Here is a 15329-nt window from a genome sequence, read left to right as displayed (position 1 = left end):
ATAAAATTCCCCTGATTTGGAGAGCACTGCCCTTTTGTTGGCTGCCCTGTCTTCAGACACATGTTACAAACAGGTGGCGAAGTTGCACAAAGATTGACCATCATGGGTTAAGTTGTGTTGTGACAATAGCAGTTTGACAAATGTCTGTCGTCTTACTGCTGATTTTTCTCTGCTTCACCTCAATAACCTCAATAAGAATTTGTTCCTTAAATTTCATGGTTTATTGGACGAATTTGCACTCCTGACACAGTGTGAATCCACAGAGGCCATCCGATAAGATCCGTCTATTCTGTCAACAAATGTAGTTCGCTTTGGCATTGCTTGCTAGTTAGCTGATACAATTTTGCCGCTCTCCATTGATGTTTGTATGCTTAGCTATTTTATTTATAAGGAGAAATGTGTTTTAAATCGGACTGTGTTTTGGTGGCATTAGATTGGCTGTAAACATTATATACACATTAATTGCCCCCATGTCCGTGACTGAGACAATAATTTTGTCAAATGTCCATAGTGCAACATGCCAGTGCCTATCCCTGCTAATCAACCCTCTCTGTTGCTTCATCAAAGAACTCAATCAAGTTAAACAAACATGACTTGCCTTCACCAAATCCATATTGTCTTTCATTTATTAACCTATATTTTTCCAAATGCCTGTTAATTTTGTTCCATATTAATGTCTCTTAAACTTTCCACACCACTGATGTTAGGCTGTCGTTGCCTGGTTTATTCCTCTCTCCTTTTTTGTACAGGGGTGTAACATTTGTTGTCTAAAGTTTATTGAGTGTTACCTGTGTTCTGCTAGGGTCTGATGGTCCTTTTCCTTCTCTCTCACAGTATACCAGGCATCGATCCTCCCGGCCTCACACCAACAACTTTGCCAAGTCCGTGGTTAATCTGCTAGACTTTGTAAGTAGAAATCCAATTTGCACAGAAAATGAATGATGGCACAAAGGTTATTTTGTTTTCCCGCTACTTCGTGGAATCGGGGCGTCCATTCGGGACTGCAGATGGCAGTGTGTCAGGGCAAGCGCTCACACAGTCTTCCCCTGTGGCGTTAACATTGGGGGTTCCTGTTCTCCACCTGGCCAATGAAGGATTTTTGAAGTGTAGTCATTGTTGTAATTTGGGAAATGTGGCAGCCATTTTGCACTCAGCAAGATTTTTTTTATTCATGCATGGGATGTGGGTGTCACTGGCAAGGCCAGCATTTATTGCCCATCCCTAACTGTCCTTGAGAAGGTGGTGGTGAGCTGCCTTCTTGAACCGCTGCAGTCCATGTGGGGGTAGGTACACCCACAGTGCTGTTAGGAAGGGAGTTCCAGGATTTTAACCCAGCGACAGTGAAGGAACGGCGATATAGTTCCAAGTCAGGATGCTGTATGACTTGGAGGGGAACTTGCAGGTGGTGATATTCCCATGCATCTGCTACCCTTGTCCTTCTGGGTGGTAGAAGTTGTGGAGTTTGGAAGGTATTGTCTGAGGAGCCTTGGTGAGTTGTTACAGTGTAGACCTGTGTTGCAGCTTCACTAGGTTGACATCTCATTTTTAGGTATGCCTGGTGGTGCTCCTGACAAGCTGTCCTACACGCCTCATTGAACCAGGGTTGATTCGCCTGGCTTGATAGTAACGGTAGAATGAGGGATATGCAGGGCCATGAGGTTACATATTGTGGTTGAATACAATTCTGCTGCTGATGGCCCACAGTGTCTCATGGATGTCCCGTTTTGAGCTGCTGGATCTGTTTGAAATCTAGCACGGTGGTAGTGCTACACAACATGATGGTGGGTATCCTCAATGTGAAGACGGGACTTCGTCTCCACAAGGGCTGTATGGTGTTCACTCCTAACAATACTGTCATGGACAGATGCATCTGTGACGGGTATATTGGTGAGGACGAGGTCATGTAGGTTTTTTTCCTCGTGTTCGTTCCCTCACCACTTACCACAGGCCCAGTCTGGCAGATATGTTGTTTAGTCCTCAGCCAGCTTAATCAGTATTGGTGCTACCGAGCCACTCTCACTGATGTACATTGAAGTCTTCCACCCAGAGTCCATTCTCTGTGCTTGTTACCATTAGTGCTTCTTCCAAGTGGTATTTCAACATGGAGGAGTACTGATTCATCAGCTGAAGGGGTGCAGTATATGGTAATAAGCAGGAGGTTTCCTTGCTCATATTTGACCTGATGCCATGAGTCGATGTTGAGGACTCCCAGAACCACTCCCTCCCAACTGTATACCACTGTGCCGTCACCTCTGGTGGGTCTGTCCTGGTGGGACAGGACATACCCAGGAATGGTGATGGCAGCGTCTGGGACATTATCTGTAAGGTATGATTGGGTGAGTATGACTATGTCAGGCTGTTGCTTGACTAGTCTGTGGGACAGCTCTCCCAACTATGGCACAAGCCCCCAGATGTTCGTGAAGAGGACTTTGCAGGGTCAACTGGGCTGGGTGTGTCGTTTCTGCCTAGGTCGATGCCAGGTGATCTGTTCAGTTTAATTCGACTTTTCTCTAGTGGTTTGATACAACTGAGTGGCTTGCTAGGCAATTTCAGGGGCCAGTTAAGAGTCAACTACATTGCTGTGGATCTGGAGTCACATGTAGACCAGACCGGGCAAGGACGGAAGATTTCCTTCCCTCAAGGACATAAATGAACCAGGTGGATTTTTAGGACAATCCGATAGTGTTACGATCGTCATTACTGAGATTAGCTTTTCATTCTGGATCCCACGATCAGTAATGTGATATTGTCCAGTTAAGCTGTTTTTTAATGATGTTGGTTGAAGAATAAATATTGGCCAGGACACTGGGGACAAGTGTCCAGCAGCTCTGAGAGGGCAGACGGGACCTCAGTTTAATGTCTCATCCGAAAGCCGACACCTCCGACAGTGCAGCACTCCCTCAGTGAGATTTTGTGCTCAACTCTCTGCAGTGGAATTTGAACCATCAACCTTCTGGCTCAAAAGTGAGAGTGCTACCAACTGAGTCACATGCAAGTAATTCAACACTTACCTATGACCGGGGCCGTTTCTGGTTCCCTAATGCATTTCAAGGAAGGTGCTCTGCCGTGCTTACACCGTGTGGGTTTATATGTGACTCCAGTCCCACACCCCAGCGTTCTGGATCTTGAACTGCTCTCTGAAGTGGCATTTCAAGCCGCTAAGTGGTATCTAACGATGGGCAATAAATACTGGCCTTGCTGGCGATGCCGATATCTCAGAATGAATTAAAAAACAGAAACATTTTACAGCCCACCTCGTGGACAACTTTGAAAACCACTGGTTCAGACTAAGAGAGTCCCTGAGAATGATTGAATCAGTACATGCAAAGTTTAGCCCAGGAGGTATCCATGGCAACCTCAAGCTGTGCCCATATCGGGCCCATTTCGGACCTGCGAGCAAATCAAGGCATTTTCAAACAAATGGCACTATTTCCTGCTAATACCTATAATTTCAGAGTGCCTTTGTATTTTTGTGATTCTTTGCAAAATTATTTGTTACTGTCCCCTTCCTTTCTTTCTGTCTATCTCTGTCAATCTCTCCATATCTATATCTGTCTCTCTCTATCTCTCTATCTATCTATCTCTTTATCTCTATCTCTTTCTATCTGTCTATCTCCATCTCTCCATCTACCTGTCCCTTGAACTATCTATATATCTGTCCCTTCATCCATCTCTGTCTCTAGTTACCATTTTGAGAATGGCTGTTAGTCATTACATTTGGGGAATGAGGGGTCCCAAACCACAGTGTTTTAAAAGTTATGAAATGCAGATTATAAATGGCCATGAGTGAAATATCAGCTTAAAAACATAAATTGCTGTAAATGCTTAACAGGTCAGGCTGCATCTGTGGAGAGTGAAACAGAGTTAACATATCAGGTCGATGACCTTTCGTCAGAATAGGGAGAAGTTAGAAATATAATGGGTTTTAAGCAAGTGAAAGTGGGTTGGTGGGGGTGCGGGGGGGAGATGGACAAAAGGGAAGGTCTGTGATAGGGTTGAGGGCAGGAGAGATTAAATGACAAAGGGTTGATGGTGCAAGACCAAAGTGAGTGGTAATGGAACAAGTAAAGAAACAAAAGATGTGTCTGGAGGAGGTGTGAATGGCAGAATGATGAAAGCTGCTGTCTGAAACCAAAAACAAGAGAGAAGCTAGAAAGAAAAGCCAAAACCAAAGAAAAAGAAAACCAGATGGGGGGGGGGGGGCAGAGGTTGCCATCTAAAATTGTTGAACTGTTGAAAATGTTGAGTCCAGAAGGCTGTAAAGTGCCCAGTCGAAAGATGAGGTGCTGTTCTTCGAGCTTGTGTTGTGTTACATTAGAACGTTGCAGGAGGACGAGGACAGAAAGGTCAGAGTGGGAGCAAGGTGGAGAATTAAAATGACAGGCAACTGGAACCTCGGGGTCGCACTTGTGGACTGAAGGGAGGTGTACCGGAAAGCGGACACCCAGTTTGCGTTTGGCCTCCCCAGTGTAGAGGAAATCACATCGTGAGCAGTGAATACAGTATACTAAATTGAAAAATGTACATGTAAATTGCTGTTCCATCTGAAAGGAATGTTTGGGATATTGGATGGTGAGACATGTGGAGGTGAAGGGCAGGTGTTGCATCACCTGTGCTTGCTTTTGTTAAATATAGACTCTTTCATGATGTGGGTCTCTTTATGTGTTCTGCAGAATTCTGAAAAGCTGAAGGACTTTATTTAGCTGAATAGTATGTCTTTGATGTGAGGACACCACAACCTTGTTACTGATGCCTGTGCTGTATGTTCACATTGCCAGGCTTGAGGGCAATCATGTGCAATTCAGACAATGGAGCCAGTTCAGTTCAGGATCAAAGCAGCCACATCACTGTTTATATACGAGCTCTGTCTGGTTTCACAGGCGTTGCAGACGCAGGGGATTTTTGGGCCGCGCCAAGGTCGGAAACAGAGGCGGACCGGGCCCGGAAACACTTGGTGCTAGCCGGTGTGCTAGTTTTCTGACAGTGTTCCTGCTGGCAGCTAGTTCGGGGGAGGCAGGTTCAAGCCTGGCAGAGCTGCCCGCCCCCATGAGATGGGCAGCTAATTAGGCTCATTCAGAGCCTTTTTAAGGACAGTTAGAGGAGGCCCATTGGGATTTTCCGGTTGGCCTCCGGTTGCCAATGTGATAGGATTGGTGGGCCACTGTTCAATGCCGCATCCAAAATAAAGCGTGCCAAGGTCGGAGCAGCATAGCATCAAGCTGGTCGGGATTGAAGCAGAGTAACCTATAAAGTAGGCTGGGATCGGATCGGGGCAGCGTGAAGCAGATCGGGATCGGATCGGAGCAGCGTGAAGCAGGCTGGGATCAGATCGGGGCAGTGTGAAGCAGGCTGGGATCAGATCGGGGCAGTGTGAAGCAGGCTGGGATCAGATCGGGGCAGTGTGAGGCAGGCTGGGATCAGATCAGGGCAGCGTGAAGCAGATCGGGATCGGATCCGGGCAGTGTGAAGCAAACTGGGATTGGATCTGGGCAGCGTGAAGCAGGCTGGGATCGGATCGGGGCAGTGTGAAGCAGGCTGGGATCAGATCGGGGCAGCGTGAAGCAGGCTGGGATCAGATCGGAGCAGTGTGAAGCAGGCTGGGATCAGATCGGGGCAGCGTGAAGCAGGCTGGGATCAGATCGGGGCAGCGTGAAGCAGATCGGGATCGGATCGGGGCAGCGTGAAGCAGATCGGGATCGGATCCGGGCAGTGTGAAGCAGGCTGGGATCAGATCGGGGCAGCGTGAAGCAGGCTGGGATCAGATCGGGGCAGCGTGAAGCAGGCTGGGATCAGATCGGGGCAGTGTGAAGCAGGCTGGGATCAGATCGGGGCAGCGTGAAGCAGGCTGGGATCAGATCGGAGCAGTGTGAAGCAGGCTGGGATCAGATCGGGGCAGCGTGAAGCAGGCTGGGATCAGATCGGGGCAGCGTGAAGCAGGCTGGGATCCGATCGGGGCAGCGTGAAGCAGGCTGGGATCGGATCCGGGCAGTGTGAAGCAGATCGGGATCGGATCCGGGCAGTGTGAAGCAGGCTGGGATCGGATCGGGGCAGTGTGAAGCAGATCGGGATCGGATCCGGGCAGTGAAGCAGGCTGGGATCAGATCGGAGCAGTGTGAAGCAGGCTGGGATCAGATCGGAGCAGTGTGAAGCAGATCGGGATCGGATCCGGGCAGTGTGAAGCAGGCTGGGATCGGATCGGGGCAGTGTGAAGCAGATCGGGATCGGATCCGGGCAGTGTGAAGCAGGCTGGGTTCGGATCCGGGCAGCGTGAAGCAGGCTGGGATCAGATCGGGGCAGCGTGAAGCAGGCTGGGATCAGATCGGGGCAGTGTGAAGCAGATCGGGATCGGATCCGGGCAGTGTGAAGCAGATCGGGATCGGATCCGGGCAGTGTGAAGCAGGCTGGGATTGGATCGGGGCAGTGTGAAGCAGGCTGGGATCGGATCGGGGCAGTGTGAAGCAGATCGGGATCGGATCCGGGCAGTGTGAAGCAGGCTGGGTTCGGATCCGGGCAGCGTGAAGCAGGCTGGGATCAGATCGGGGCAGCGTGAAGCAGGCTGGGATCAGATCGGGGCAGTGTGAAGCAGATCGGGATCGGATCCGGGCAGTGTGAAGCAGATCGGGATCGGATCCGGGCAGTGTGAAGCAGGCTGGGATTGGATCGGGGCAGTGTGAAGCAGATCGGGATCGGATCCGGGCAGTGAAGCAGGCTGGGATCAGATCGGGGCAGCGTGAAGCAGGCTGGGATCAGATCGGGGCAGTGTGAAGCAGGCTGGGATCGGATCGGGGCAGTGTGAAGCAGATCGGGATCGGATCCGGGCAGTGTGAAGCAGGCTGGGATCGGATCGGGGCAGTGTGAAGCAGATCGGGATCGGATCCGGGCAGTGTGAAGCAGGCTGGGATCAGATCGGAGCAGCGTGAAGCAGGCTGGGATCAGATCGGAGCAGTGTGAAGCAGGCTGGGATCAGATCGGAGCAGTGTGAAGCAGGCTGGGATCAGATCTGGGCAGTGTGAAGCAGGCTGGGATCAGATCGGGGCAGTGTGAAGCAGGCTGGGATCGGATCGGAGCAGCGTGAGGCAGGCTGGGATCAGATCGGGGCAGCGTGAAGCAGGCTGGGATCGGATCGGAGCAGCGTGAGGCAGGCTGGGATCAGATCGGGGCAGTGTGAAGCAGGCTGGGATCGGATCGGAGCAGCGTGAGGCAGGCTGGGATCAGATCTGGGCAGTGTGAAGCAGGCTGGGATCGGATCGGAGCAGCGTGAGGCAGGCTGGGATCAGATCTGGGCAGTGTGAAGCAGGCTGGGATCGGATCGGAGCAGCGTGAGGCAGGCTGGGATCAGATCTGGGCAGTGTGAGGCAGGCTGGGATCAGATCTGGGCAGCGTGAAGCAGGCTGGGATCAGATCGGAGCAGCGTGAAGCAGGCTGGGATCAGATCTGGGCAGTGTGAGGCAGGCTGGGATCAGATCTGGGCAGCGTGAAGCAGGCTGGGATCAGATCTGGGCAGCGTGAAGCAGGCTGGGATCAGATCTGGGCAGTGTGAGGCAGGCTGGGATCAGATCTGGGCAGCGTGAAGCAGGCTGGGATCAGATCTGGGCAGCGTGAAGCAGGCTGGGATCAGATCTGGGCAGCGTGAAGCAGGCTGGGATCAGATCGGGGCAGCGTGAAGCAGGCTGGGATCAGATCTGGGCAGCGTGAAGCAGGCTGGGATCAGATCTGGGCAGCGTGAAGCAGGCTGGGATCGGATCGGAGCAGCGTGAAGCAGGCTGGGATCAGATCTGGGCAGCGTGAAGCAGGCTGGGATCAGATCTGGGCAGCGTGAAGCAGGCTGGGATCAGATCTGGGCAGCGTGAAGCAGGCTGGGATCGGATCGGAGCAGCGTGAAGCAGGCTGGGATCAGATCTGGGCAGCGTGAAGCAGGCTGGGATCAGATCTGGGCAGCGTGAAGCAGGCTGGGATCAGATCTGGGCAGCGTGAAGCAGGCTGGGATCGGATCGGAGCAGCGTGAAGCAGATCGGGATCGGATCGGCGCAGTGTGAAGCAGGCTGGGATCAGAGTGGGTTGTGAGTCTGAACCAAGCAGGAGGAAAAAAAATTGTGAAGTGACATCACGTGACAAGGAGTCATGTGGGGGTGAGTTTTCTGGTAAGCTTTTAATTTCATCTAAATTAATCAACTATAAACTAGGATTTGATTGATTAATTAGTATAAATACTAAAGCCAATTTTATAATTCATCATATAATTAAAGAATGTTTGACAACAAAGACCTCAAACCTGGCACCAAGCTCATGGTCTACAGGGCCGCAGTGTTACCTGCCCTTCTATATGTGTCAGAAACATGGACACTGTACAGCAGACATCTCAAAGCCCTGGAGTGATATCACCAGCTGTGCCTCCGCAACATCCTGCAAATTCAGTTTCAGGACAGGCACTCCAATATCAGTGTCCTCGCTCAGGCCAACATCCCCAGTATCGAGACACTGGTCATGGCTAGTCAGTTATGTTGGGCGGGCCATATTGTCTGCATGCCTGACACAAGATTCCCAAAACAAGCTTTCTATTCTGAGCTCCGTCACGGCAAGAGGCTGCCAAGAGGGCAGAGGAAACACTACAAGGCTGTCCTTAAAGCCACCCTGACAAAATGTGACATCTCTTGCCCGAGTCCGCCCAAAATGGAGAAGAAGCATCCACGAAGGTGCCAGCCAGTTTGAACAACGTCGACATGCCCAGGCAGTGATCAAGTGCAAACAGCGGTAGGATCGTTAGGAAATTCGAGCATCCCATTCACTTGCCTCACCAAGCACCACCTGCCCCACCTGTGGCAAAGTGTGTGGTTCCAGAATTGGACTTTTCAGTCATCTAAGGGCCCATAACCCTGGAGTAGAAGAAAGTCATCCTCGGTCCCGAGGGACTGCCTAAGAATTAATCAGATCTAGGGGATAAAGTTGAAATTAAGTAACAACGGATAGTAACGCTAAAGAGTTTTGAATTTCTTTAGTAAATTAAAATCTAAGATATTTAGATAATGAGTTAAGTAAAAAATTTCAGTGAAGCTTCCTATATAAAATAAATTGACATCAGCTCTAGAGAAGCAGCTGAATGCTGAGTAGCTGGTGAGTATTTATTTAAGTCATAAGTTTAATAGTCTAATAAATAGAGGCATGGCAGGGCACCTCAGACCTGTGGAGTGTGCATCGTGTATTATGTGGGGACTCCAGGACACTTCTTGTGTCCTGGATAACTATACGTGCAGGAAGTGTCGTCACTGCTGCAGCTCGAGCTCCAGGTTTCGGAGCTTGAGCAGCAACTAGCACCAGTGCTCTATATCCACAAGGCTGAGAATTTAATGGATAGCATGTTTATAGCTGTGGTCACCCCATAGCTTAAGAGTTTGCAGGCAGAGAGGGAACGGGTGACCGTCAGGCAGACACCCACCACCCACTGGATGAACATTTTTTTTCCTCGTCCCCTCTAATCCTTCTACCAATCACCTTAAATCTGTGCCTTCTGGTAATTGACCTCCTTGTAGGGGAAACAGGCCCTTCCTGTCTACTCTATCTAAGCCCCTCAGAATTTTGTACACCTCAATTAAGTCACCCCTTAGCCGCCTCTTTTCTAAGAAAAACAACCCCGGCCTATCCAACCTTCCCTCATAGCTGCAATTTTCCAGCCCTGGCAACATTGTTGTAAATCTCCTCTGTACTCTCTTCAGAGCAATTATGTCCTTCCTGTAATGTGGTGACCAGAACTGTACGCAATATTCCAGCTGTGGCCTAACCAGCGTTTTAATGATGATTCATTGAGCATATCATCCCTCCTCACAGCTGTAATTTATTCTTTGACCTATAATGCTACACCCCCTCCTATTTTATCCCCCTCTATCCTGCCTGAAAACTCTATATCCAGGGATGTTGAGCTGCCACTTTTTGCCCCTTTCAGGCAAGGGGTGAGTATTCCAATACACTTCTTTCTTGAGCCTGTGTAGAGGGTGAGAGGAAAAATTAGTTGTCGCAGAGTATTCAACCGCTAGTCCACTCTTTCAGCTTTGATACTGATATATGGTTCATTCCACAAGCTAAGTGATGCACCCATTGTTGGGGTGAAATTGCTGTGTGATATGAGCACACAATTGCTTCATGTGCTCCGACACAGTTCTTTGGGCCACTGATTTCACATCATGGGGATTTCACATCATGGGGGTGATTGTACTCCTGGTTCTGATATTCACTTGTTGGGAACTTGTATTCACAATTGGCAGAGGGTGGCACATCCTTTAGGAAATCTCAAGACGGACGTAAAATTATGTGAGTGTGAGCACCTCTGAGCCTGATTCACAAAGTGCACCCTTCACCCAGAGCTCTGCTTTAAACCGTGTCATCTATGGATCGCTAGGTAGCACTCTCTCCTCTGAGTCAGAAGGTTGTGGGTTCAAGCTCCCACACCAGAGACTTGAGCACAAAGTTTATTCTGACAACCCAGGGCAGTACTGAAGGTGTGCTGCACTGTTGTATCTAGGAGCATGAAAGCGAGGTCTTGTCTGCCTGGATGGTAAAGATCCCACGGTACTATTTTGAAGAATAAACAGAAAGGGGGGAATTTTATGGAGGCGATGGGGGTCTCGGCCACCGCCTGGAGAGCTGGCGTGAGACCCACGCTGTGTCCTCCGGGAAGACAGGCAGTTGAGAGGTCACCGGCGGGCCTTCCTCGGGATCAGGACCCTGGGGGCAGAAGTTCGTTCCACCGAGAGCTGCTGGCCAATCAGAGACCGGCAGCTCTTTTGCTGATCAGCGCCGCAGGGCAGGTGTGGCTGCGGCAGGAAAGTCATCCACCCGAGGCCTGGGTCAGCACTGGATCCCGGACTTAGGTAAGTGATGGCAGGAGGGGTTCTGCGGGCTGGGGGTCGCGGGGGAGGAGGGTGTAGGAGGGTCGGCAGCAAGGACAGGGGGGTGGCTCTCAGCAGGTCCCTCTATCAGGCACTGAGTGCCTTTGAATGAGGAAACCCACCCTGGGAGGCAGCAAGCAACCCGCAAAGGTTTGCATGTTGGACTCCCAGCATGGCGACAGGCTCTCCCACTACTGGGTTAATATCAGTGGCATCAGGAAAAGGCTCTTAACAGGGCATTAATTGCCTCTTAATTGTCTCAGTTGGCGGCGGGGAGGGAAGGCTGTCCACAAGCCTTCCCACCATGGGCTTATTTGGGGTAGAGATGGGAGGGTGGGGGGGTCCCCACCCTTCAATATCCTGCCCGATTAAATGCCCTCCCACCTCCAAACTTGCCATGGGGGAGAGCATAAAATCCAGCCCAGTGTTCTCCTCGGAGTCCTGGCTAATATTTATCCCTCAACCAACATCACCAAAAATCAGATTATCTCATCATTATCTCATTGCTGTTTGTGGGAGCTTGTTCTGCGCAAATTGTCTGCCACATTTCCTACATTACAACAGTGAATTCTCTTCAAAAGTACTGCCTTGTGAAGTGCTTTAAGATGTCCTGAGGACGTGGTAAGTTTACCTTTCTATGTGTTTTCTCACTGGATATCTGTAATGAATAGAAGATTTTTTTAGGTATTGGCGTCTGTCAGTCTCACAAGGAAAGGCAGCCTTTAATTTTTGTTGCTGCTTTGAGAAGAAAAAAATAAATTGTCTAATAGAGTGTCTTACCCCATGTGTGTCTCCTGCTTTACCCTTGTGTTTCTGCTGATCTGATTGGCTAACTGTCTGTTTACCCAGTGTTCCACTCCTGTACCTGTCCTGTCCTCCTGTCTTGCAGATTTTCAAAGAGCAGCTGAACACCAGGGTCGTCCTGGTCGCCATGGAAACGTGGTCGGACAAGGACAAGATTGACATGAGCCAGGACCAGATGCAGACCCTGCGCCGTTTCTCCAAGTATAGGCAGCAGTTCGTGAGGGAGCAGGCCGACTCTGTCCAGCTGCTCTCGTGAGTAAACTGTCTCAAAAACTTGCATTTATATAGTGCCTTTAATATAGGTAAACATCCAAAGGTGCTTCACAGGAGCGTTATCAAACAAAATTTGACACCGAGCCACATAAGAAGATATTAGAACTCATGACTGAAAGATCGGTCAAAGAGGTAGGTTTTAAGGAAGGTCTTAAAGGAGGAGAGAGAAGTCGAGAGGCAGAGAGCATTCGGGAGGGAATTCCAAAAATTGGGGCCTACGCAACTGAAAGCATGGCCGCCAATGGTGGGGTGAAGAATCGGGGATGCACAAGAGGCCAGAATTGGAGGAACGCAGAGATCTTGGAAAGTTGTGGGGTTGAAGGAGATTACAGAGTTAGGGAGGGGTGAGGTCATGAAGTGATTTGAACTCAAGGATGAGAATTTTAACTTCAGTGTGATGCTGGACCGGGAGCCAATGTAGATCAGCCAACACAGGAGTGATAGGCAAATGGGACTTGGTGCGAGTCAGGATACAGCCAGAGAGTTTTGGATGAGCTCAGGTTTAGGGAAGGTGCGAGTCCAGTCCGAAGAGCAAGGCTTCCAGAAATGAAGACAAGGGAAAAACAACTTAAATGATAAATATCTGGATCCTAAAAACATCCGTTAGCTAAGCCCAAGATAAAACAATAAGCACTACTAAATTCTACCATCATGTCCTCTCTATCTGAGCATTTGGGAAGACAGCATTTCAAATAGAAAATAAGTACTTAACAAATAAACAATTGTTCAGTATCAGAAGTAGCTTTTATTTCTCTCTTTCTTCTTCATTTCCCCTCTCTCCATCTTCCTTCTAACCATCTCACCATTAGTTCCATCCCTTCCAACACACACTAATGCTCTTTTATCCAACTGTTCTATTCTCCGCCTTTCCCCCTTCTCAGTCTTAAAAAAAAAAGTGCTAAGTCATACATGTCAGACCTTGTGAAACATGCTAGAATTTCAGTTAAAATCAGGATTAATACTTACTGTGTTACCAGAATATCTATCACAACAACAACTTTATCGCGCCATTGTCGTAGTAAAATGGGTCTTTGGTTTAATGTCTAATCCGAAAATCGGCACGTTCGAGTGGCACTCCTTCAGCACAGCACTAGAGTCTTAGCCTGAATTCTCTGCTCAAGGAGGTAATTTTAACCTCCAAAAATGGGACGGTTTGGTTTGGTTGGGAGGTTAAAAAGTTAGAAATTTGTAACAGGAAGCCAAACCAGCTTGAACCCGCCCACTTCTGCTTTTAACGGAGGCAGGACAAGGGGGCATGCGGCCTGCAGTCCTGCCGAATTCATTCGTGAATGGTGGTGGACAATTAAACAACTAACTGGAGGAGGAGGCTCCACAAATATCCCCATCCTCAATAATGGGGGAGCGCAGCACATCAGTGCAAAAGATAAGGCTGAAGTATTTGCAACGATCTTCAGCCAGAAGTGCCGAGTTGATCATCCATCTCGGCCTCCTCCTGAGGTCCCCAGCATCGTGGAGGCCACTCTTCAGCCAATTCAATTCACTCCGCACGATATCAAGAAACGACTGAAGGCATTGGATACTGCAAAGGCTACGGGCCCTGCCAACATTCTGGAAATAGTACTGAAATCTTGTGCTGCAGAACTTGCCGCGCCCCTAGCCAAGTTGATCCAGTACAGCTATAACACTGTCATCTACCTGGCAATGTGGAAAATTGTCCAGGTATGTCCTGTACACAAAAAGCAAGACAAGCCAATTACTGCCCCATTAGTCTGTTCTCAATCAGTAAAGTGATGGAAAGTGTCATCGACAGTGCTGTCAAGCGGCACTTGCTTAGCAATAACCTGCTCGCTGACGCTCAGTTTGGGTTCCGCCAGGGCCACTCAGCTCCTGACCTCATTACAGCCTTGGTTCAAACATGGACAAAAGAGCTGAACTCAAGAGACGAGGTGAGAGTGACTGCCCTTGACATCAAGGCAGCATTTGACCGAGTATGGCATCAAGGAGCCCTAGCAAAACTGGCGTCAATGGGAATCGGGGAAGACTTACCACTGTTTGGAGTCATAAAGCACAAAGGAAGATGGTTATGGCTGTTGGAGGTCAATTATCTCAGCTGCAGGACATCACTGCAGGAGTTCCTCAGGGTAGTGTCCTTGGCCCAACCATCTTCAGCTGCTTCATCAATGGGCGGCACAGTGGCGCAGTGGTTAGCATCGCAGCCTCACAGCTCCAGTGACCCGGGTTCGATTCTGGGTACTGCCTGTGTGGAGTTTGCAAGTTCTCCCTGTGTCTGCGTGGGTTTCCTCCGGGCGCTCCGGTTTCCTCCCACATCCCAAAGACTTGCAGGTTGATAGGTTAATTGGCCATTATAAATTGCCACTAGTTTAGGTAGGTGTTAGGGAAATATAGGGACAGGTGGGGATGTGGTAGGAATATGGAATTAGTGTAGGATTAGTATAAATGGGTGGTTGATGGTCGGCACAGACTCGGTGGGCCGAAGGGCCTGTTTCAGTGCTGTATCTCTAAACTAAACTAAACCTTCCTTCAATCGTAAGGTCAGAAGTGGCAATGTTCACTGATGATTGCACAATGTTCAGCACCATTTGCGACTCCTCAGATACTGAATCAGTCCATGTAGAAATGCCGCAAGACAATATCCAGGCTTGGGCTGATAAATGGCAAGTAACATATGCGCCACACAAGTGCCAGGCAATGACCATCTCCAACAAGAGAGAATCTAAGCATCTCCCCCTGGCATTCAGTGGCATTATGATCGCTGAATCCTTCAGTATCAACATCCTGGGGGTTATCATTGACCAGAAACTGAACTGGAGTAGCCATATAAATACCGTGGCTACAAGAGCAGGCCAGAGGTGGGAATCCTGCGGCGAGTAACTCACTTCCTGACTCCCCAAAGCCTGTCCACCATCTACAAGGCACAAGTCAGGAGTGTGATGGAATACTTTCCACTTGCCTGGATGGGTGCATCTCCAACAACACTCAAGAAGCTCGATACCATCCAGGACAAAGCAGCCCGTTTGATTGGCACTCCATCGACAAACATTCACTCCCTCCACCACTGACGCACAGTGGCAGCAGTGTGTATCATCTACAAGATGCACTGCAGCAATGCACCAAGGCTCCTTATACAGCACCTTCTAGACCCTTGACCTCTATCACCAAGATGGACAAGGGCAGTAGATGCATGGGAACACCACCATCTGCAAGTTCCCCTCCAAGCCACATACCATCCTGACTTGGAACTATATCGCCGTTCCTTCACTGGGTCAAAATCCTGGAACTCCCTAACAGCACTGTGAGTGCATCTGCACCCTAAGGACTGCAGCGGTTCAAGAAGACAGCTCACCACCACCTTCTCAAGGTCAATTCGGGATGGGCAATAAATGCTGGCCT

The 15329-nt window shown here is 49.5% G+C and overlaps 1 protein-coding gene across 1 annotated transcript in view; it reads left to right on the top strand.

Moving 5' to 3' along the window:
- The window catches only part of LOC137371787 (disintegrin and metalloproteinase domain-containing protein 23-like), a 254213-nt gene that overhangs the window by 142763 nt on the left and 96121 nt on the right, over positions 1-15329 (top strand). The window contains exons 10-11 of the mRNA XM_068034660.1: positions 835-906; positions 11770-11936. Coding sequence (XP_067890761.1) covers positions 835-906; positions 11770-11936 — 239 coding nt within the window. The remainder of the gene's footprint in view (positions 1-834; positions 907-11769; positions 11937-15329) is intronic.

Source organism: Heterodontus francisci, chromosome 7 (genome assembly GCF_036365525.1).
Source record: "Heterodontus francisci isolate sHetFra1 chromosome 7, sHetFra1.hap1, whole genome shotgun sequence".
Lineage (NCBI taxonomy): Eukaryota > Metazoa > Chordata > Chondrichthyes > Heterodontiformes > Heterodontidae > Heterodontus > Heterodontus francisci.
Note: the sequence above shows the minus strand (reverse complement) of the source record. Positions and strands in the feature narration are given on the sequence as shown.